The 22,850-nt window shown below is 40.9% G+C and overlaps 1 protein-coding gene across 1 annotated transcript in view; it reads left to right on the top strand.

Annotated features, from left to right (window-relative positions):
* Positions 1-22,850, top strand: part of MAP3K20 (mitogen-activated protein kinase kinase kinase 20) — a gene marked incomplete at its 5' end in the record, with an annotated part of 54,746 nt that overhangs the window by 4,391 nt on the left and 27,505 nt on the right. Inside the window, 2 exons of the mRNA XM_080346891.1 lie at positions 18,190-18,277; positions 22,511-22,612. Coding sequence (XP_080203017.1) covers positions 18,190-18,277; positions 22,511-22,612 — 190 coding nt within the window. The remainder of the gene's footprint in view (positions 1-18,189; positions 18,278-22,510; positions 22,613-22,850) is intronic.

Raw genomic sequence — 22,850 nt, 5'->3', positions numbered from 1 at the left:
TGGCTTTCAAGAGTAACAAGAGAGAAACAACAGAGTAAAATAGAGCAAACGAAACCAAAGTGAAATTGATACTTAGCCCTGACAGAACTAAAAATAGCAGATGTTCTTTTTTCCTGCAGTTTATAGCGGGTATGGGTGCTTGGGTGCCAGCCTTGAATGACTCTCCACACTGGGGCCTGACTGTAATGAAAGGCAGTTTTTACCCTTTAAAAATATTGTATTAGCTCTTTCTAGGAGCTTCTACTCTCTTACCGCTCTCTTGTCTGAGTCAGCAAATATTGGGAGTGATTCTAGGTAATATCTGCCATGAAATGCCTGGATTTACCTGCTTCCAACTCACATCAGGGGGATGACAAACCCCCTATTTCCAAACCATGGTCCTTTGGTGCAGGTGCTATTGCTAGTGAACGGCAGGAGAGGGCTTAGAGTGTGTGTTGTATAAAGGTACATAAGGTATAGGAGTAAAAGAAATTAACTTTACATAGATATCTGCACCTGTATTGGAAAATTACAGAGTTCACAAGAAAATCGAAGTTTTATATCTCTAGAGTAAGTGATCTTACGGGAACCCTTACAGCCCTGTGTTCACTTAAAGAAATACTGCTGTATCTTGTTAACGGCTAAAACGAAATAAGACTGTATTTGTTAAACCAGAGGGTGTCTTAAAATGACTTTATTTCTGTTTTATGGAGCAGTTACATTGCAAGATTTTCTGTTTCTTTTTTATATTTTAATAAAGGAGATGGCTTAGAGCATCCCTCTTGGTGCTGACTGGGGTACTCCCGAAAGGTACCAAGTGGGTACTTGGTACCATTTCTAGTCTGTGGCAAAACAGCTGCTCCAGCTGTTGTGTGTTCTGTGTCTTGCAGAATCAATAGTTTGGGATAGGACAGACTTCTGCAATAAATCTCTGACTGCTTTCGAGTTTGCCCTACTCTTGACTTTCAATCAAAGGATATTTTCTGGAGGACTCCATTTTGTAAATGAATGTTGTGTTTTCAGCTGTCAAGAAAGTCACTGCATTATATTGTTTTAGTGGGAGCTTTGGATAAGACTGTATCCTGTCAAGTGGCATATGTGTTGGAACCAAAATGATATCAAAACCCCATTGGTATTTGGGAGATATCAGTATAATGAAAGATCATGTAGCATTGCCAGAATACATTTTCCTTGGGAAGAACAGGCGTTAGTTTCATTTTGTCTGTTTTGAAGAAACTTCATTCTTCTGTGTCTCTGTTCCCCAAAACAATCTCAGAAATGTAGTAGTTCAGGCAAAAAAACTGTATTTTTCTGTATTTTGCTACATTTTGTTGTAGTGAATTTTTTTTACTTCTGTGTTTAAGTATTTGTATACTGACTTTTTCATTAGATGAGTAACATCTTTCAGAGTTGCTTCATGTAAATAATGAGTATTTGTAGTACAAGTTGTGTGGCTTACTAAGGTTTTTTGACCAGCTTAATTTGAGATTCTTACTTACACAGGCTTGCGTATACACTCTTCATTATTGTAAAGCAAGCCAATTTTGGCTTAATTTGATTTAGACATCAGTTTCAATGAAACTGGCGTGTCAGGGCGCAGACTGGCAGTTTGTGGCTTCAGAAGTTATTTTGGGTCAGTTGAGACATAGCGACTGTCAGCGTTGTCATCTCAGCTTGCAATAAGTGAAAAGCAATTTCACAAGTGCTGGGAATCTTGCTGTAGCCATATTGAAGAAGTTACCCTGTCCTTTTTTTATCTGCTAAATTGCCAAATCTTGTACTGGAATTGTAAAGGGTTAAGTGCACATGTCCTGTTGACTGGTGGGCAGCTTTGAACAGTTACTACATAAACAAACTTGATAAACAGGTAAATTAGTAAGCTTTGTCTGTTGCTCGACTTTCTTGTATTACCCTAAACTTTGTTAGGGTGAAGCAAAATTACCTTGCGTGTGCTGCTGGTCAAGAACACAAGTGCAGTTGCCGTAGGTTGGTTGAGGCACAGGAGCTTACCGTGTACTTGCTCCCTGGGTTAGGAATATCTCTGTGAGCTTTGGATCCTTTAACCTGAATTATCTTTTTTTTCCAGAAGGTGCAGCATTGGCTGGTGAACAAGTTTTATGCCAGTTTCCTACAAACGATGAACAAATGTTGTTTAGAATAGGGAGAAAATCTGTCTCTGGTTATTTAGAAAGCACTTCCTTCTCCTTTTTGCTATCCACAATACGCAGCCTCTTAGGGTATCATTAAATATTCTTTAGTTTGATAATTGGCTTAATTCTATCGTATATTGTCTTAAAAATTATTCTGTCAATCTACTGCAAATTTTATTTGACAGTGGGTTACTCAAGTTGCCAGTAGATACTTAGCTGCAATTAAGGGTATTTTTCCTAGTTGTGTTTTTTTTGTGTTTTTTTTTTTTTCCTGTTTTGCTCTAAATATGTTTCTCTCTTTTCTGTTTTCTTTTTCCATGGGCTCTGTTATTATTCATAATTTGGAAGAGAGGTTGTGTTGCTTATTTCTGCACGCTAGCAACCCTTGACATCAAATGGCAGCTCTTTTGTTTCCCCTCCCACGACATTCTCTGACCCTGAGTGTCTGTTGAAGTGATCAACTGCATAGTAGTATTTTTGGATGTTTGAGCGTCCTGTAGCTTTGCTGTAGAAATCTCATGGATGTGGAAGAGATCCTTTTCTCTTAAGGTGGTGTTTTAGGCTGTTGCAGGCTCAAGCAATTGAGGGTTGGTTCAAGTTAGTCTTATCTTTACATTGGTCTTAACTATGTAGTTTTCTTAAAACAAGGTTACAGTACAAAATTGCATGGCAGGTGAGATCTAGTGGTAACTGGTAAGTGATTGCATGTTTGATTCTCAAGTGCTTTGAGGGACAACTGACAATTTAAATGTCCGTGACCCACTTTGAAATCTGTTGGTGTTGCAGTCCCTGGGGACTCTAATGAAATAATTTACACTCACCGCAGCATGCGGAGCGACTAATTATTGTTTCTGATAATACCAAAGTTGCTGTTGAGGTGTGTGGAAGTGCCTGTCTGGATGATGGTTCAGATGAAGTCAGGGATCTGGGTCTGGGACCGTCGGGCTCCTGGATGCTGTTTTTCACAGGTGTATTCAAAGCTGAACATGGGGGCCACAATCTTTGTTTGAGGACCTCAAACTATCTGCCACACACACGGTAGCAATGGAATTTTGAGCAACGTGTTTTGTCCACTTAAGACGGCAGTAAAACACTTGATAGGACTTGACATGCCCTCCTTTACTTGCCCCCCCTTTTTTTTTGGTCCTTAAGTGTTGACTGGCTGCACATGAGTTGTGTAGGGGTCCAGGTTTATGCTGTTGAAAACAAAGTTGAAGAAAAATATAAAAATATATATTATAATTTTAAGGGAAGCATCAAAATCAATCTTTTTAATTGCAATCATGCAACTAAGACTGTAAAAGTTATTTCACATTTACCTATTGCCACTTATTAAGGTGCTGATGGAAGAAGTTTCCTTTTTAAGAGGACAATATGTACAGTCACGAGGAAGCGTTCAGGCCTGTTTATGTTAGCTGGAGGCTGCAGAGGAGCCCAGAGAACAGCTTCAGCCTTAACTACCTCATACTCAATTGTGCTAACACGCTGGGGGGATGAGGCCAACAAGGACAAATACGGAGCTGATCTTCTGAGCCAGCTGCCTCCAAACTGCCCTATTTGTCTTTTTAAATGTGTTTCATCTGTTCAGCTACCAAGGCAGAGTCCTATTTGCAAATACATCTTAGTTTATTAGGTTAATTTTTAGTGAATCTGCAGTCTGCATAATTTCTGTTTAAGAACGCCAGCTCCACTGGGAAACGCGGTGACTCGCGTGACAGTGACCATTTCTGCGCCTCCCAGTACCCTGTGCAGCTCAGCTGGCTGATGCGGGGGGAGCGGGGCAGCCCTGGCACACAGGGGGACCCCTGGCTGCACCTCTGGGCAGCGGTGCCTGGCCCCTGGGTGTCACTGAATGGGGACAGTGCCAGGCGTCTTCCACTTCTCTGCTGCCTCTGGTTGCTCATTTCTGGTGCTCCAAAACTTCTGAAAATTTAGGTTGCTTATGGCTAAGAAAAGAAATCATGTTGTGATACACACCTGACCAAATAGCCATGGGTTTTGTGTCCTGGGCATGTGAGTTTCCAACAGCATCAAAAATAAGCATGGTTTGTAAGAACTGTTGATCTGCTGTTGGAGAAGGGAAGAACCTACTGGTAGAAACAAGAAGAAACATGCAGTTGCTTTGTACGAAGTTCATCTTTGGAAGCTGGAAAAAACGAAAGGCTAGTGTGTGTGCGGGGCGGGCCTTGGCTTTTCAATGAAAGCCGAGGCGCTCTACAAATTGTTGTTGGGCAGAGGTAGAACAGGAGGGGTGAGCAGGTTGTTGTTCTGGAAACTTGTGAAAATAGTGTGGTTGCTGCGTCCTTGTGTGAGTGACATTTTCCAAGAGGATATCTTTTCCTCTTCCTTGGAAGAGTTGCAGAGCAGAGAAAATGTGGTGTGTGCCTGTGTGCAGTTAGAGGGGGGAAAGCACAGAAATCACTTTTGTCTCATCATATAACCTTAATTTTAGTGATGTCAAATGCATTTGAGACAATCCTTATCGAAGATGATGACTTGTAACTAGTGATTGGTGGTTTTCCTTTTTGGTGAATTCTGTGCTTTTGATCTCCTAAACCAAGGAAAAGGCTTTTTACTTTGACCTATTCACGATGTGACTGTGTGTGCTGAGGTGCTGTGTGCGATCTAAGTATGTAGCAACAGATGGATGAAATTCAGAGTTGTTGAATTGTTCTTCCTTTTGCATGTCTCCGTGCTAGTTACCCCTGCAAGAGTTTACGAGGGCCCTAAAGGCAAGTACAGTATCTAGAACCCAACTTGTTAGGATCACACATTTTGGAGTTCTGCTCTTAACTTTTGCTTTTTTGGTTGTTTCTGTATTTGTACCAAAGTCTTTGTTGTAAAGTCTTCTCTCCAAGCCAGTGTCTCATCTGTCCCGTGCAGTAATGTGGTTTCTGGCACTGTGTCCCAAGTGGTTTACTCTGTTCCCCTTGCAAACTGCCTCCCTGTTAGTGCTGCAATCCTGGAAAGAGTCCTGTGATTTTTCACTGGCTGGGAATAAAGCTCGGTCCTCCTGGGGTAAACAAGCCGTTGCTACTTAATAAGTTTGAAATCTGCAGTATGAAACCTGCCTTTTCATTACTGTGTTTCTGTGCTATCCTGTGAGCAGGGAGAGATTCCCTGCCCGTTACAGCTGTTGCTGAGACGAACGTGGAGTAACAGCACTAACAGGGTGCCCGGCTCAAGAAATTCAGGGCAAGTGACACTTGATTCTGTAACGACATTGGCATCGGCTGTTAGCTCTAGGGACACAGTCGTTGCCTTGAAACTGTGACCTGAGCCCTTTTCGGGAAAGAAAAAGCTTGCAGACACATTTCAAAGACCAGGTCAGCTGCTTTGTTTGTCTTTAAAAATCTGTATTTCTGCCTTCTTGCTTGGTCAGTGTTTAGAACCATTAAAAAAGTAAATGTGACATGAAGACTGAGATCCTGCAGCTAGAGTACCTTTATAATTACATATTCAGCCACAACCATACAAAAGAAAATGAGAGTCCCTTTTCCTTTATGTACCGTATTTCAGTTTTCCCTCAGGTTTAAATTGGCATTTTGGACTATGTTCACTGGAGCCACTGAAGAGCTTCTCAGAAAAGGAAGGAAACAGAGGGAGGGAAAGAAAGATAGGTTTCCAAATGACAACCTTTTGAATAGTCCAAGTTCAATCCCTAAAACAAAAAGTGGAATCTTTTTTTTTTCTAAATAATGTGCTCTACAGTCTCACCTCTCATCTTGAGAAACATGAAAGAGCAAGTAAAAGAGATGACCCAAATCACAGAGTTCCTTTGAAAGAAGAAATTCAGCTGTTTTGAACACTTACAATCAAAGGAAGTGGTTTCCCTAATTACATGAACTATGTGAAAGCTCTCAGAATAGCTCTTCCACCCCAGGATTCCTTGCACTTTAGAAGTTTGCATAAAAGCTCACATGGAGAATCAGATGCAAAGTGTTTGATTCAAATTTTATTAGGCAGAAGTGAGCACACATTCGTATCTCTGGGTTTGACAGCTGGTTGGGTTTGGAACACAATCCTGAGTTTGATGGATTTCAGTCCTATACTTTAAAATCTTTCACTCTTCAGGTTCTCCGGTGGACACCCCTTTCAAGAGAAAAGTGGAAATGGAAAAATGGAGAAGGGATAGAGGGACCCCTTTTTGAGCTTTTGGCTCATGATTCTTTACCCTGATTAGGCTGTTCATGATAGTGAAAATCCATCCCTCCCTGTACACAGCTTTTAAAAGAATGGGGAATTTTGCTTCCTTTCATTTTAAATAAGCTGTATATCTTAAAATATATATTCGGAAGAATTTGGATATGAATCCCACAACTTCCGTATTATTCTAGCACCACCGTTTACTTCAACCCATCAAAATTCTGAATTCAGTAGAGACTTTGAACAAAAAAGCAGTATTTTCAGCAGGCGATTACATGTTGTGCTTTCTTCTTGTATGTACACAATAATAAAGGTATGTTAGTATAAATTAGACAGGATAGATGAAAAGATGCAGGATGCTTCTAAAGGCTTAAGATCTCTGTTCCTCAAGATTTCCTTTCCAAAAAGAGTGTTTTGCTTTTTTGGCGGTTTGGGAGTAAGGGGGGAAAGCAATGGAGAACTTGAAGCAATATCAAGATCATTTTCCAATGTAGGCACATGACGTTAGATACGTCATTGACCCAATTGAAATGCTCACTTTTAGACGCATTTTGGCAAAGTAGAGTATAGTTTTATTTTTGCTTTGTAGTAAATGTCAATTTCTCAAACAGTTTATTAGCTAAAAATGTAGTCAGATTTCTAGCAAGAGTTGTGAACATTCATCGCAAAATTGCCTGTCCTGAAAGTGCTAAAGATAGGTATCTAATCTTTACCTAGCTAAAACTAATAATGATTCTTCCTTTTGAAACCATCTCTGAAACTAACAAGGTGTTGTCCATGAGGATACAATATGGAATAATTAGTGGTTGAAATATTAACAAATAATATTTGTAGGGTTTGCAGTAATATGCAAGACCATCATGCTTGCTCTGTACAACAGTAATTTCCAAGTGTATATTCTCCACTCAGAGTCAACTACAGTAGTTACATCCAGATTTGATAAGGACAGAGATAATTGATGAAATCGGCCTTGAGGAGAAATCTCAAAGCCCTTCAAACTATAGCAATTCAGCCTCAAGAAGGAAGTGAGGCAGAAGGGTTATGACTACCTTCCGGGTCTATATGATCAGCCAAACCCTCTTTATAGTAACACTGAATATTAATAACAAGACGATGCTAACTCTGCTTGAAGAAAGGTTTCTCTGGGCACTTTTCCCTGCCAACGCTGCACCTTTCTTATAAGAGAGGTAGCCTTGCTAAGCTCCATTTCTGTTTTTCCTTTTTCTCCCCCCGGCCCCGGCAGAAGGAAGGACTTCCCCTGAAGTCAGGGAATTGTCACCTAGAAGTGGTCACCCTGAGCAGGCCAGTGGTGCAGCAAGTAAAGTGCACAGTGCAGTAGCAGCACCTGTGGAAAGGGAGGAGAAATGTGCAGCCATGCAGCACCCTGGCAGGTCTGCCTGCCTGTGCCCCCTGGAGAGGTGGGTCTCAGGCAGCAAAGCTTTGTGATCAGTATTGCTACAGGATGATTTTGCTTGGATGAAGGAGAGAATGCTTAAAGTCATCCCAACCTCGCATGACCTGAAGGTGGCATGGAAAATTACATTTGCTTGGGTCCCATCCTTGATGGGGGGGATTTCTCCCTATCCGTAAATTAGCATATGCCTCAGACAAGTTTTGCACTCCCTTGGCATTGTAAAATGGGAAGCTGTGGTACATGGGATGCTGTTATTCTTCTGCACCAAAGGAGATGTTGCAGGTTTGAATGGTCTGTGCCACTGAAACAGCATGGAGCTCTTGGGACCTGGATCCAGCTTGTGAGCGCAGTGTATTGTAGTGGACTTTGCCAATCTAATCCTTGTACTTGGAGCATAAATCAAACAGTAATTGTGCAAGGACTACAGGCATTCCTAGAATAGGAAGAGAGGCAAATTCTTTCTGCTGTGCTCAGATTCTGACTGGAATTGTCATTAGCTGCAGTACGATGCCTCTTCTTTGGCTTTTCAGGGACAGCCCGTGGGAGAGAGGTTTCGGTGGTACGCTGCACGATGTGACTCTGTCCTCAAGTTCCTGTGGGCTCATGTAATGCAGTGTTCCCGCTTCCTCTTTGCTGTTGCATTTATTGCAAGTCCTGGGGAAGCACAGCACAGGGCAGTGGAGGAAGTAGGGCAGGGCCCGTGTTGTGTAATCACAGATAATCTGCATCTTCTAACTGGCCTTTTAAATGTTCTTAATGCCTCATTGGGGTATGTGTATGATGTTCCTCTCATACTTATTTCTGATGTGTCTGAATTTTTCTAATAAAATGATGAAAGAGAAAATTCAAATTAAGTCTGAAGGTGCAGATTGCTGGTGTGGAAGTAGAAACTCGGAAATGGAGAAATGCCAGAACTGAATGTGGTTGCGAGATGTGCTTTCCCTTTACGTGTTTACCCTAAAATATACTGTGGTTACACTGTGGAGTATTACTGCAGTACTGTTATTTTTGCATTCAACTGTCTTTTATTTACCACATTTCCTACATCTGTATTCTTTTAGAAATTTTCATCTGTTCACATGTGTGAGTTAGAGCAGTTCTCAGAAACATTTGTACATGTTGGAGAATGAGAATTAATGGCATGTGTGATGCTGTGATTTTTCCATATTTCCAGCCCTCTTTAGAGGAAATGCTCCTGGGTTACATGTTCTGACAAAAAATTGCAAAGGAGCTGGAGCAGGTCTCAGGCTTCCCTCTCTCAGTTTGGTGCATCCACGGAGGACTCTCAGACACTTCAGCAGAATATTATCTGCTGTTGGCAACCCCTTTCTTTTATGCCATCTAGTCACGGCCAGAATTTATGTGCTGGAAGTTTTGTGTCTTTAAAGTAGGTGGTCTCTAGGTAGAGAGCGATTCTCTGCATATCTGCAGAGATGGGTCATTTTGGAGTGATAACTGAGGAGAAAGAGCCTTCGACAGAGCTCTGGCAGCCCATTTAGAAAGCAAAACCCCACGTGGTTCCCCAGCAGGTTCTGTAAACATATAACAGGGAGGTAACACCGTGTGAAGTGCTGTTTTCATGAGGGTGGGTTCAGGCTGTCAGTTGAGGAACATTTTCTGGAATTACAACAATCACTGGGATTCCAATAAGACAGATCCCCATCAAGCACTGTCTGTATCATTGGCTACAGTAGGTTGGGTTTATGTGCTCTAAGACAGACTTGAAGTGAGTGCTTATCAACAACGTGATGATTTTTTTCCTTGTTTGAATCAGAGCTTTCATGATCAAGTTTGAGAAGATGCTTTAGTGGAAAGATCGTAGCTGCTTTAGAGGAGTGGGTCAGGATCCATAAGTGTAGCTGCTACTGTCTCACTGTTCATTGTTCGGCAAAAGCCACTGTATAAGGAGGTTAGACTTGTTCTTCTGAGTTACCTTATCCAGATCCCTTACTAATTCTCTGTAGACCTCAGAAAAATCACTACTTTAGCTGGATATGTGTGGCCATGGACCCTCTCCAGATACCATTTCCTTTACATTATTTTCTCTACTGTTGCTCCTGAGCACTGCAGGAGAATCCTTGAGAGGGGATTGGTTTTGCCTATCACTGTCATACCAGAATGTCTTTCCAACAAGGTGCTCATGAAACTTACATTGACTTTGATCTCAGAAATGATTTCCTTGGATGTTTTTCCTTTTGTTATTTCTGGAAATATTCAGGTGTTGCATATTGGCTATGACGCCTGCTCATCTGTGGAGTGAGGAGGGAGTCAGAAAACTTCATCTTTTGTTATTCCTTTGTATTTTAGAGATGTCTGGATGTTGTTTCTGTCCTCTATAGTCAGAGCAGGTTTGCGTTCATAATGACTGTAGATAGGAAAATTTCCCAACATTGAGAAGAGAAATTATGATTGCTGAAAATAAACCGCCCTATGGGAGCTCAGGTATTTCAAACCTGCTGTTCAGTCTGCTCATTATTGTTTCTGTTCAGTTGCTGGTATTGCTTTGCAGCTGGAGGCAGCTTCTTACACTAAATCTGCCTGAATTAAATATTTACCATATTGCAGGACATTATTTGTTTCTAAACCCTTCTACCATTACAAACACATAGTTTGTGTGTTTTGAAGGCTTTTAGTAACTGTGAACAACCATAGTGAAACCCAAACTACTTCTCATTCTTGGCAGATCTCCTTTTGTCAGGTACTTTCATGTTAGATGCTGATACAGTCTCAAGCTGTATGCTGCAAAATGTAAAATTCCTGTTTGTACATAATTTGTTCATGATATTAGTGCACTTTACTTTGTGGATGTGGATTGGTGGTTTTGGTTTCTCTGTTTTTTGTCGGTCTGTTGGTTGTTTTTAGTGGGGTTTTTTTTTGGTAAATGGCAGTATAGTTGTAACTCAAAATGTTGTTTTCAAGCATATTAAACCTTCTGTAAGGATTTTTCTGCAGAAAGTGCCTTGCTTAGTTTTATCGTAAATGCTGCAGCTTCTGTTAACAGCCTCCTCTTTCACCGATAGCACGTTTTTAACCCCCATCACGGGGAAGACGGGCACCATGATCCTGCGCTTGCTCAGTTACTGCTGGGTGGGCTCCGTCTGGTTATTGTACGCGGCTGATGTGGGTTGGTGTCAGATCGAGCCAGGTAGCTTGATGTAATTCCCTTTTATTGCGTAAGGCAGGGATCCACGGCCACATCACAAGGACACATTTCCCTCCCTGTGGTTTTTGGAGGGACCAACCTGCTCTCCATGAGCTGAGCAAGCCTTTGCAGTGCTTTGATAGGCATGACTAGATAGTACTTCTGATACCATAGCCTTCAAAGTATCCTTAAAGCTGCCAAGTTATGTGCAAATGTTGCTATAAAAAATTATAGTAGAGTATAAAACTCAGTTTTCTTTTCAAATGGTCAATATCCAATATGTTTTACTACTAACTTATGCTACGGAGTTCCTTACCTCCAAATATGCCCATACACGTTTGGTACTGCATGATACAGATGAAATATTTCAAAGTGAATTACGTAAGATGGAGTGAACCTGTAACAGCACATAATAAATTTATGTCTATATTCCTTCAGCGCGGTACGTTATGACAGTTTAACAGAATTGAGGTATATTGGTAACGTGCTTTTTTTTTTCTTCAAGAGTACAACCTAAAAGTCAATCCAAGGTATTTAAAAGTTATGTTTCTACCACACTATTTCAAAAAATGAGAATTGTGTGATGATACAAACCAGCGGATTTAAAATAATGGTGACCACATATGTTATTGCTATTATATAGCAATGAGAATTTATTAGTTTCCTTTATATTTCTAGTTTTAATCTCTAGGACTTGTAACAGTGTAGGATGTAATTTTGGATGCGAATTTGATGCTTTGAAACATTTGCTCAAAATGCTTTTACATACATGTTTTGCACGTGATTGTAGGTGTACTTATGAGAATTTAATTGTCTTATTTACCCAAGTACTGATGGTGTCAATCTGAGAATGTAATTTAACTCTTCTTTCCTGTGTTGTTTGTGAAACAGTATCCTTATAACATTGAATATATGGCTATCTTCTAAGACATAACAAGTGCTGACAGACTTTTAACTTGTTATTGGGCTATAGAAAACAGCTTTTATTTGCGAAAATTTACCTCTAAATGAGTACTAAAAAAGAACCCTAAGCTCATACAGCTTTAAGTGATATGCAGCCATAGTTTTAAGAACTATGGTTGCCTTTTGAAAGAGGTGGTGACACATTTGTGCTGGAATGGTGCCCACAGCACTCAGCAAAGCACATGATAACTCTACTTATTTGCAGTTAAAAGATCTCACTGAGGATTTTTTGGCTTTGCTCTGTCCATGTGGTTTTCCTCTTATGTTAATATCAAAAGCAGTTTAATAACAAACATTTACTGAACTGGATAATCCGTGTGCTTTGCTTGTTGTTAGCTTTTTTCTTGGGGACCCCAAAGCACAAAACCTTTGTTATTTTGGTTTTTTTACAAAACTTCCTGAGAACAGACAGAACAGTAGGCAAAGTCCTAAATTTTTATTTTGTATCCACTTGATTTTCTTTGTAATGTTCAAAACTGTAATAATTGTATAACGTGCCTGCTGCATAATTCTTATTAGTAGTTTTATATTACTAACATTCTTTAAGTATCCCTTTAATGAATATTGAGAGGATAATTTGTTAGTGATGGTAGCATGGTAGTTGTCTATGACTACGGTATGATAATAATTCAGAAAGAGCCAAATTACATAAACTGTTTCTATATCCTGCTCATTAATAATCTAATTCAGTTTAACTTTCAAAAGGATAGAAACAATGAAGTAGTTAAAATTATCTTTGGTGGGTAATTTCTGGCTTCTATCAAGACCTTAACATGATTTAAAAAGAATAATCATGAGACTGTGTAATATTTATGTTAAAGCGTGTAAAACATGAATATATTATGGAAAAAGTTTTTCTTTTTGGCTTGATGGTTTGTCAGCATTACATAAAAAATCATAAGCCTGTAGTGTTCTAAGATGAGTATTTTACTAGTGTTTTGTAGCTGAACTGTAGATGCTGATTGTCTTAGTATTGTGTCTGTAAAGTGATGTTTTGGGGTTGTTCACCTAAAGAAACCATTGGATTGTAAGAGACATCAACCCCTATTAGGATTCACAGGAAAGCATTCCTGAGGCACTGGCAGCGGACACAGAATGAATGTAGTTTTGAGCAGGCATCTGGAAGTAAAGGTTAGGAATTTATTCACGTTAGCATTCAATGTCGGTTTTGTATGTGATTGTCAGTAAAAAAACCAATTTTAATAAAACATTAGCTGGCCTCTTCCAGCTGCCCTTACATTAGACTGTAAAACTCCATGAGAGCAGCTAAGTTGCAACTCTCCTGAGAGCACAACAAAGGTCAAACTATTAAAAATGCTACAAGACTTAGGAAAAAATATCTTTTCAAAGCTGCCTTAAGTATGTCTAAATATCTCCTTAATAAACATGGCAAACATTTATTTGGGAAAAATAATAATCAAACTATCACACAATGTAATAGTAAATATTAGAAGGCAGTTAAAGAAGTTGTGTTAATCAGATTCCTTAAGTAACCACTTCTAACCCTGTAATTTTGCATGGGGCGAAGGCACTTCTTGCTGTGCAATTAACCGATTTATTAACAGGAGAGCCGTCGGGCTGCTGGCTGAGCGATGGCCTCGCAGGGGGCTGCAGCTCTTCGCGTGTTAATCCTAAACCAGCGTGCCCAGGCCAGGGCGGCCGGCCGGCCGTACTTTGTCCTCTCCAGCCAGCGGCTTCAAAGGCACCTGGATGAAATGGTGATTCAAAAAAAGTCTTTTGCTACTGAGAAAACACTGTGGACAGATGTTCTTTTGCAGATCCAGCTGTGGTGCTGGAATAAGCTGTTAGCCCAAACCCTTCATCACTTCTCTTGAATGGAAGCGTGAGTGTAACAGCTTTCTAACATATTTCCAAGGAGGACCAGAGTAACTCAAATGTGCTGAGTCGCTTTTCTTTGCTAACTTTAGCTGCCTTGGGATAGGGAGCTCTAACAAGAGCAGCTGCGGTTGGTATGAGTAGCTGGCAGGCAACAACACAGCTGTACACAAAGTGCCTCCGTCCACATCCTCGCTGCCTTTGTGTCTGCAATTAAAGATGTGACGCTATGGCCTCGGCTGCGTTCCCGAGTGATGCCAGCTCAGCATCAGGTGGCCATTGCCCACATCTGCAGTCAGCGCTGACCTTGAAGATCTCCTCAGAGCTGAGCTGTGCTTGCTGTCGCGGCCCTGGACAGACCAGAAACAAGTCAGGACTTGTGTCATCCCAGTGGGTTGTGGCTTGTGCTGCTCAGGACGAGACCGTGCTGTCCAGGTATCTTGCTTCATCCCCTCATTGACTGCTGGCTGCACTCAAAACCTATGTTGGTAGTTCCTGTTCAACTGCTGAACACAGACGAGGCCTGGAGGAGGATGCTGTTTTTACCTGCTGAAAATACTGAGGATATGAGTATTTGTGCATAGCTGTTTGTACTATAAGGTTCAGAGCAGCACTAGCAGGTCTAGAGGCTGCTGAAGGCTGATGTCAGTCATAGATGATGTAATTGACATTTTCATATATGTCAAAAAGCAGAGATTAAACAAGCATACAAATATCACAGCCATTAGGCACTGTGATCTAGCCCATGGTTCATAAGACACAATTAGTTTGTACACTGAGGAACTACCTGCATTCCTAAGTCTTATACTGTATTTGTCTTATGAATTGGGTTAGATTTACAGTAATGCTACGGGAGCCGGTGAGAATTAAATTAACATGCTTTAGTGTAATTTGCTCTGACCTTAGATTTCCTGAGAGTGGTTTAATTATGTGGATTAGGTTTGTTTAGACTTCTGAATCCCTTTGCCTTCAAGAAATGGCATCTAGTCTGTAATTCCCTTGAGCAGGACTCGAGAGAGGTACAGAATTTCACCCATACCTGTGGCATAAATACAGGGTGAATGGTTTTAGCGTGGTTTGATGATCAGTACTAGGCTGTGACTAAGCTTGTCATGGGACTAAGCATAATTTTCAACTCCACTGCAGTCACCTTGTGTGTCTGACTATGTCTCTGTGTTATGTTCAAGGAATTTGTATTTACGTGTTCGGGTTGTGCTTTTCTTTCAGCTGAGCTCCTTCCAGTTCTGTTTCAATCTGACATTTAAAAAAAATAAAATCTGTCTTTCACACAAAAAAGTAATATAATGAAATAACTAAAGACTTGTTGTTTGTCATCACCATGGCTTTAGGAAGGAAATTGGTGCTCATTTAAGTTGCATAAGGTAGATAACAGCTGTACCGAGGGAAGTGAGTGTGTCATGCCCAAGCCAGAGAGGGTTGGCTTCTTCAGTGGCCTTTAGGCAGACAGATGCATAACAGGATTTTCTTCCAAGCATTTAACCATTTTGCATTTAAGTACGAGTTTGATGCTTAAAGGTGATTCTAAATATTCTTGTAAGTGCCTAAGAGATCTTTGAAATACCAGTCTTTAAGCACTGCTTTGTAATTTGCCATCTGAAAGTTGGTCTTTCATTGAAATATGGCACCTTCTTGTCAAAAAAAAAAAAGTACAAAAGCTTCAAAGATTGAAATGTGGATTGACTTGCATCTGGTTCTCACTGTAAGGAATAAGTGTCTTTAAATTGGCTAATAGAGTTCACAGCTGATCTACAGCAACTGAAAAGAACAAAACATGAAAGGAGTAGTCTGGAATCACTAGTTCTAACAACAGCAGAATGATTAAAAGTGTTTAGAAAGGATTTCTTTCAGAAGTAATGGTCCTTAGGAAAAGCTGGCAATTTTTCCCCCCCCAGTTATTAATTCGGGATGTCTGTGGGCAATTAGTAGGTGCCTTTCCTTATTCTTAGATGGAAGCTTGCTTTGGTGTCTGTTGAATCCCAGCTTAGAGTATTAACATCAATGTGAGGATGGTATTAGCCATGGTCAACACAGCATTTCTTCATATTCCTGGAGTGTGATCTTAGTGTGCTATATACTGTAAATAAGATAATCTTAGAAAATAATGGTTTTTGACCCTGCAAACAGAAAAAGCTGTGTGTCACTATGCCTGCAGCAGTGAAGGACTCTTGGCCCAGTGCTCCTATCTTGCTTGTTGCCCATTTCATGGTAGTGCTGTGTGGTTGGCGGCCTGGGCTGTGCTGGTGGTGTGGCCGCAGCGCAGCCTCCCCTGATGTCCACTGGTTCTGCACATTGCTGCAGTGGAATAGGGAGGTGCTGTGACACTTGAATGTGTTCATCATGTGGCATTTTTAGTAATTCTCTGAGAAGATTCATCTAGTAGTACTTCTGTAGCCATGGCCTAAGTATATTATGCCATGGGAAAATTTAATGTGAGACCAGCCAATTTAGTTCTGCTGAGGTCCATGGATTGTAAACACCAGCAGGTGGTGCGCACAATGCTTTGAAGATGTGGGGTTTTAAGCACCGTACAGAAGATAGTTTTATTCTGCTCCTCCTGACCAAAGTGTCCAAGACAAGACAGTCTAGATAGTTTGTCTGTGTTTGTGGTCTGGAATTCCTGTCTCATTTCTAACAATATTCAGGTAGGCAGTCAAGGAGTATTAGGTCTCCCGGTTATCGGGAAATAATGCTGATAGGAATTAAAGGACATTCCCCCATTTAATATTTCATAAAGAAGATAAAAACACAATACAGAACTTTTTGAAGTGTAGGGGTCTTGCGTTTTCTAGCCCATGCAGATGGAAGGTTGGAGGGTGCAGCAGGTGAAATGGGCAGTGGAGTCCCCTGCCCTGCCTGGGAGGCTGCTGGGGCTGCAGCTGCAGGGCAGAGCTCCTTCTGCTGACAGATCCCTTGCTGATCTGACACATCCCTCCTCAGATCATTTGGCTGGCTGTAGGAACATTGCTGTTTACCTGCAGGTGAGTCTTCCCGTATTTGCTTAAAGTATGTTGCGGAATCGTAGGTGAGTCGGTCTGCAGTACAATATGCTGAAAACAGCATACATTTAAAAAATTAATTTTCTGGTATTGTGAAAAAAGATGACTCTCCTCATGGTAACGCTGTTTCCCTTGCTGAGCAGGCTGAGCAGCATGAAGAGCTAGTGCAACCCAAGTTCAAAGTTATAGGTAAAGATTTAATTGAAGATGTGTAAATGTTGGTGCATTAGCTAAAGATAAAGGTCTTAATTCAAAACTGTGTTGAAGTTACTCAGAAAAGGTTTTAAACAACAACAGCAAAAAATTGAGCCATCTGACGCCTTTATCTGTAATCATGCAGTTACGCATATGTCATGGTGTCAGCTATAAAACACACTGTTTTGCTCTGTCTGTACATTTATTACAGTAGCACTAGCTGATGTACCATGGTTTCCTGCATCACGGCTGCTACAGTCTTTCTGTTTTCAGTGAATCTACAAAGGCACAAAATAAATTCATTGGCAACTATCTAAGCAAATGTGGGAAGGCCCACCTGCAGGTAAACAGCAATGCTCCTACAGCCAGTCAAGGGGTCCAAGAAGGGATCTGTCAGATCAGGTACTTTTGATAAGTTCAGAGGAATTAACTGATTTTGCTCTTGTTAGGTGCTCTTGACTAGTACAGAGTTAACGCAATCTCAAAATCTTGAAGTAGAGAAAAATATATAATAGTATATATCTGTATTTGCATAATATGTAATTTTGTGTAAAAACGTGTTTAAAATTTCTTGAGTATTTATTTCAGTACACTACAGAGGCAACACTGTTGAGAGACCTTGAAGGGAGACATCTGACCTTATTTTCTGTCAAAAACCACAGGAACGATATGTCTTAATTTCTGTGTATACGTTCTCATTTTCTTGCAGTCTCTTTCTCAAACCAAGAAGCATCGTTCAAGTGGAATTTGAAGGTTTTGTATACTTACCCAGAACTTCCAAACATCTGCAGCCTGCTCTGCAGCTGTACTGGAACTGGTTTATTTGGCAATCTCAAGCACTCTTGCTGCGCGTATTCAATCAGACTCTGCGGCGCATGCCTGGAAACTCCATGTTTCCAGTAAACATTGGATGAAGCTGTGTGTGCACGATATGCTCCAAGAGCCTGAAGTGCTGGACTCGCTGAACCCATAGTACTTTGTGCATAAACACAAAATCTGGACAGGACTGCTGCAACTCTGCCAAAAATCCCAGAGCTTTCTTTGAACAAAGTTTTCCAAGGACTTCAGTTTTTCCAAACACTTAGCTTCTGCATCTATGCCTTGGCCATGAAAGAACAGTCTGATTTTTTTTCTTCCTTTTTCCCCCTCAAACATACCAAGCATTAATGTGCCAAAATCCTTCATGAGGTTTTCAAATGTGAAGCATTTGTGGACAGTCTTTCCTAGATACCTGTGTGTTTATGTTATATATATATCTGTGTATACCCGCCTGGGTATAAAATAAACTACTGTAGTAGATGCCCCATTCTTAACTGTCTCGTTTGTTTGTTTGTTTGTTTTCAACAGGCGGAAATACTCAGTGTGCTCAGTCACAAAAACATAATTCAGTTCTACGGAGCTGTCATTGAACCTCCAAATTATGGCATAGTTACAGGTAAGGATTTTTATCTGACCTTTGTCTCGATTCTGTAAAACTCCAGTGTTACAAGCTATTACTCTTACCCAGTGTCTGTGTTTTTCTAATTGTTCTGGCCTTTTTGAACCTTCCTCAATGTCAGTGGGAGTGCTGGAGGTGGGAACCAGGCTGGGACTATAGCTGGTGGCACCACAGAGGTAGCTGGAGCCTGGGGTGTTCCCAGTGCACAAACTCAGCACTCCTTTAAATAGAAGCTTTCACTCTGTTCTATGAATTGCTTTTCCATTTGAGCTGACGTGCAACAGAAGCAGAGGTTTTCATGATGTGAAGTTCTGGCAAGTTCTGTGAAGAGGGAAGGCACAGAGATAGCATAGAGAGTCAGCTCAGAGCAAAGGTGCACTGTGAATTCTGCCTCTATTGAAAATAGGAGAATCTGCATTGGGAACTTCCCAGACATGGGCAGAGCTTGAAACAGAGTCAAGGGTTTATTAGATACCATAAGACAACCCCTTTTATTTACTGGAACTTAGGTTTCATTTGTTCTGGCATTCCTAGCATTATGCAGAAGTTGGGTTTGTGTTTTAGTTTTCTATCACCCCTTCCCTTATCTTGGGAGCTGGTTCAGATATAAAATTACATTACAGATAATGCAATTTCTTCCATTCCTGTATGGGAGAAACTAGGTAAGATAGTAGTAGAAAATAAACCCAAAGTAATCTACAATCTACTCAAACAATGTTTGGAGAGGTAAAAACCGTGAAAGTGTGGATTAGAAGGTATGTTTTGGCGTGGCTGTAACACTTCAAAGAGTTTGATGTGAAGAGTAGTATTTGCATATGGCACAGTCTAATACCAGTTAAAACACTGCTGTTTAGGTTTTTATTGGGTCTCAGACAGTGGACAGAACCTGTGAAAATTCAGTTATTTCTACCTGTCTCTTAGACGTCTGATGATCACAGTAGATGGCACTGTAGTCCAGTGGGAGCTCCCCTGAGGTACAGCGCTGTGCAGAGCATGGGGAGCTGTATGTACAGGAGTATCAGCCTGCTGGAGGTCACAGTGTTGGAACCACTGCTCCAGAGGTCCATGGGGGTGAATATACAGTCTGCACCACTTGGAGAATGCACTGGTGATAGCATAGAGACGGGAGCTCCAATACCGTCCTGAAGCAATAAAAATAATAGAAAGCTAATAAATCAAGTAATGTAATTTTAATATAATTTGTAACATAAGTGTAATAGGTGTAACCAGCAAGCAGAGTAACAAAGGAGATGTGTAATCAACAGCTCAGGATGACATCTGCTCAGAAAGTCCTCAGTTTGATGTCACAAAAGGTCACCGTTCAGAGGACATTTGACCTGCTTGCCAGTCACAGGACAGACAGCAGCTGAAGTAGTTTGTTATGTCATTGGGAATGGGGACTCTTTTAACCATCTGTGAGAAAGAGATTATGCTTGTTATTTTGGGAGCTCCAATTCCACCCTGGCTAAAAAAAAAAAAATTAAAAAATGCTTTTTTAAACAAACTGCATTAGTTTTCTCTGCAACTTCCAAGGAGGCTGGAGTCCCATGGGTTGGAAGGGAAGCAAGGCTCCGTTTCCCCACATCATTTTCAAATGAGAGAATGGCTACTGAGAAAAGAAATGTTAATTGCACTTGAAATATCTTTTAGAGGGATTTTCACTGTGTGATCTTCTGGATAGCCTTGAGTGTTGCAGACTTAATCCTGTGTTTAGGCAGAGATCCATTTCTTATGAGGGAAAATCCCAAACAAGAAGAAATCTTGAGAAAGTAATGTTTCTTTAGAGTGATGGAGATGAGGGCATTCAGCCAGGCACTGGCATGTACCGAGCATTAGCTGCACATCATGTCGTATATGGGACTGTCAAAGAGTTCTCTGAGAAAGGCTGTGTCTGCAGTGAAAACGCTTCCCTGCTGGCATGTTTGTCAGTGTTACAGCCAATTGTCCGGCCCGCAAGCTGCTGACACTGATCCCATCATTCTACATGTCACTGGCTGTCTCTGCCAACAGCAGTCTTGATATCTACCTTACAGATCTGGGTTTTGACTACAGCTGCCTCCTCCCAAAAAGTGCATGGAGCTTGTGCCCCTCATCTGCACAGAAAAGTACAGTGTATCCCACAACCCATCACAGGCTGAGTCAAGTCATTCCGAGCTTTTATTTCTAAAGCAAATATCTCTTTTCCATTATTGACAGAAAATTATCCTCGTGATATGACTTCCATATCCATAAGCTCCTAGCAAAAACCTGTGCCACAATAAATATGTAGAAGAAATACTGGAGCATGGAGCTTTTTTGGTGGCAGCTTCCTTGCCCCCGTTCACACAAGGTGGCAAAGGGCTCAGGGAGCCGAGTTGTCGCTGACCTGGTTGATCACATTATGCATTGTAAAGGCATGCAGAGCGTGCAGCCAACCTATTCCTGAGGAATCCATTTATGAGACAGATGATGACATCATGGTTAAAAAAAGCTTATGTTTTAATTGAGGAAATGTGCAGGTCAGCAGCTTACTCCTCTTTCGATGACATCAGAAGCTACACTTCTGTCTCCTGCAGAGGCTCCTTTCAGCAGGAGGTCCTGCAGTCATGATCCAAAACTAACTTGCCACTTGAGCATTTGCTTTCAAGGCACTTCCTGTTTTCTCTTTTCCCTTTCATTTAGCGCTGGAATCTTCTTGATACGGCCCACCATGTTCTAGGCTGCAGATTCGGTCTTGTCCCAGAGCTTCCTTCTCCACGCAGCAATCTCCCAGTGGTTTTGATTTCCTTGATGAGGAGCAATGTTTATTTTTTATGCATTTGGCCTCTCATTTATCATTAATTGATTAATATTATTATTAGCAACAATTCAGATACATTTGATGTAGCCTTAGAGGGAATGATTTTGTGGCTGCTTTGAAATATCTGAAATTAAGCATTTCAATTGCATACCAACTGGTTTGCTGTCTTAGGTATGAAGGTTTTGAGAGTCTTGCAAGTAAGTTGTAAATTCTGCCCGCCCAGCATGTTGAATAGCCTTGGGAGAGGGGCACAAAAGGCCTGACATTGCTCCTTGCACCCCCCTGGTCCCTGTGCTGCTTGGGCAGTGCTGGGTGCCATGTGCCCCCTCTGTCTCAGCAACCAGGTGGAAGAAAATGTGTCAGCTGCTTCAACACACAAACTTCCTGTTGTGTTTTCAGTGAAACACGAATGGATGCTAAATAAACATAAAACTTATTTAATAAATACTAAGTAGAGGAGCTACAGGCTTCAGACTAGCAAACATGGCCTGCAGCACATGGAATTCTGGCCTGTTTACTTAGGGTTAGACCTCTAGTTTCATCCTTCGATTTTTTCATGTACAAGTGATTTGATCTCCTACTCTGTTCCTTCATGAGGAAATAGGAAAAGAAAACTTTAATTTCCCTTTCTATTTGCAAACCCTTTCTTCCTAATAGAACGTCCTATATTTAACATTTGGTTTTACTTTAAAAAAAAAAAATCCATTGTTATGGGGCATCATTTAGATGCAGTACTGCTCACCAGTGGGGAATATCCTCTGTCTTTGGAAAAAATAAGAAGGATCTAATACCAACAAACTCATCCATTAACTGCAGATCTGATCAGGAACGGCACATTCGCTGTTTAAATATGCAAGAATTTCAAGCTATATAAAAGTGGTGCTATGGAGGTCTCGGTTGTCTCCCGTTTCAAACCTAAAGCGTCTAAGTGTAACAAGCCTGTTATTCCAGCTCTTGACCCTGCGAGCTCTGACAGTCAGACTGGTTTCCATCTACCACGCTTGCAAACACCAATGGACCAAAAAAGCCTTTGTACCCATATAATCCTGCTGTGGATTTCTGTAGGCGTAGTTGAGAGAAGTTAAGAAAAAGATCTGTTGATCCTGAACAAGGAGCTTCCAGAACATTTTACTCTGGAGCTTGAACTGTTCGCCTGAGCTTTCACGATGGCAGACCTTTCTAATGCCTTTTCATTTTAATGCCTGTTGTTATATAGGATTTTGCCTTTTTTTTTTTTTACCCTTGGTAGACTATCTCTGTATTGAGATAATCAGAACAAACTACCATTCTCCTACTGCACTACTAGTAATAGTAGCTGCTGAACCCCCATTGTAGTTAAGCTAGAGGTTGACTGCTTTCTGGAACTGGCAATGTTTCCATTAGGCCTTTCAATTTAGGTGCAAATTTTAAAATGTCATATGATTTTGTTTGTTGTTGTTGTTTTTTAATAGAGTACGCTTCTGCTGGCTCACTGTTTGATTACATTAATAGTAACAAAAGTGAAGAGATGGATATGGATCATATCATGACATGGGCAACTGACATAGCTAAAGGTAAGCAAGACGAGCGATTGCATTACTATCCAACACAGCCAGCAAAGTGCACAGCTGAAGATGCTTTCCCTATGAAGTCAGAAAAGCCTTCCTATACTTCTTTATTCAAATTGTAATAAAACCCAAATCCAAACCCCCAAACATGAAGAAAGCAAACGCCATTCACTGTGCTTTTTCATATGTTTCTTGGTTATTTTGAATCCAGAATATTTTCTGGAGTGAAAATGGCTTCTGTGAG

This window comes from Nesoenas mayeri (genome assembly GCF_963082525.1).
Source record: "Nesoenas mayeri genome assembly, chromosome: 6".
Classification (NCBI taxonomy): Eukaryota; Metazoa; Chordata; class Aves; order Columbiformes; family Columbidae; genus Nesoenas; species Nesoenas mayeri.
Note: the sequence above shows the minus strand (reverse complement) of the source record. Positions and strands in the feature narration are given on the sequence as shown.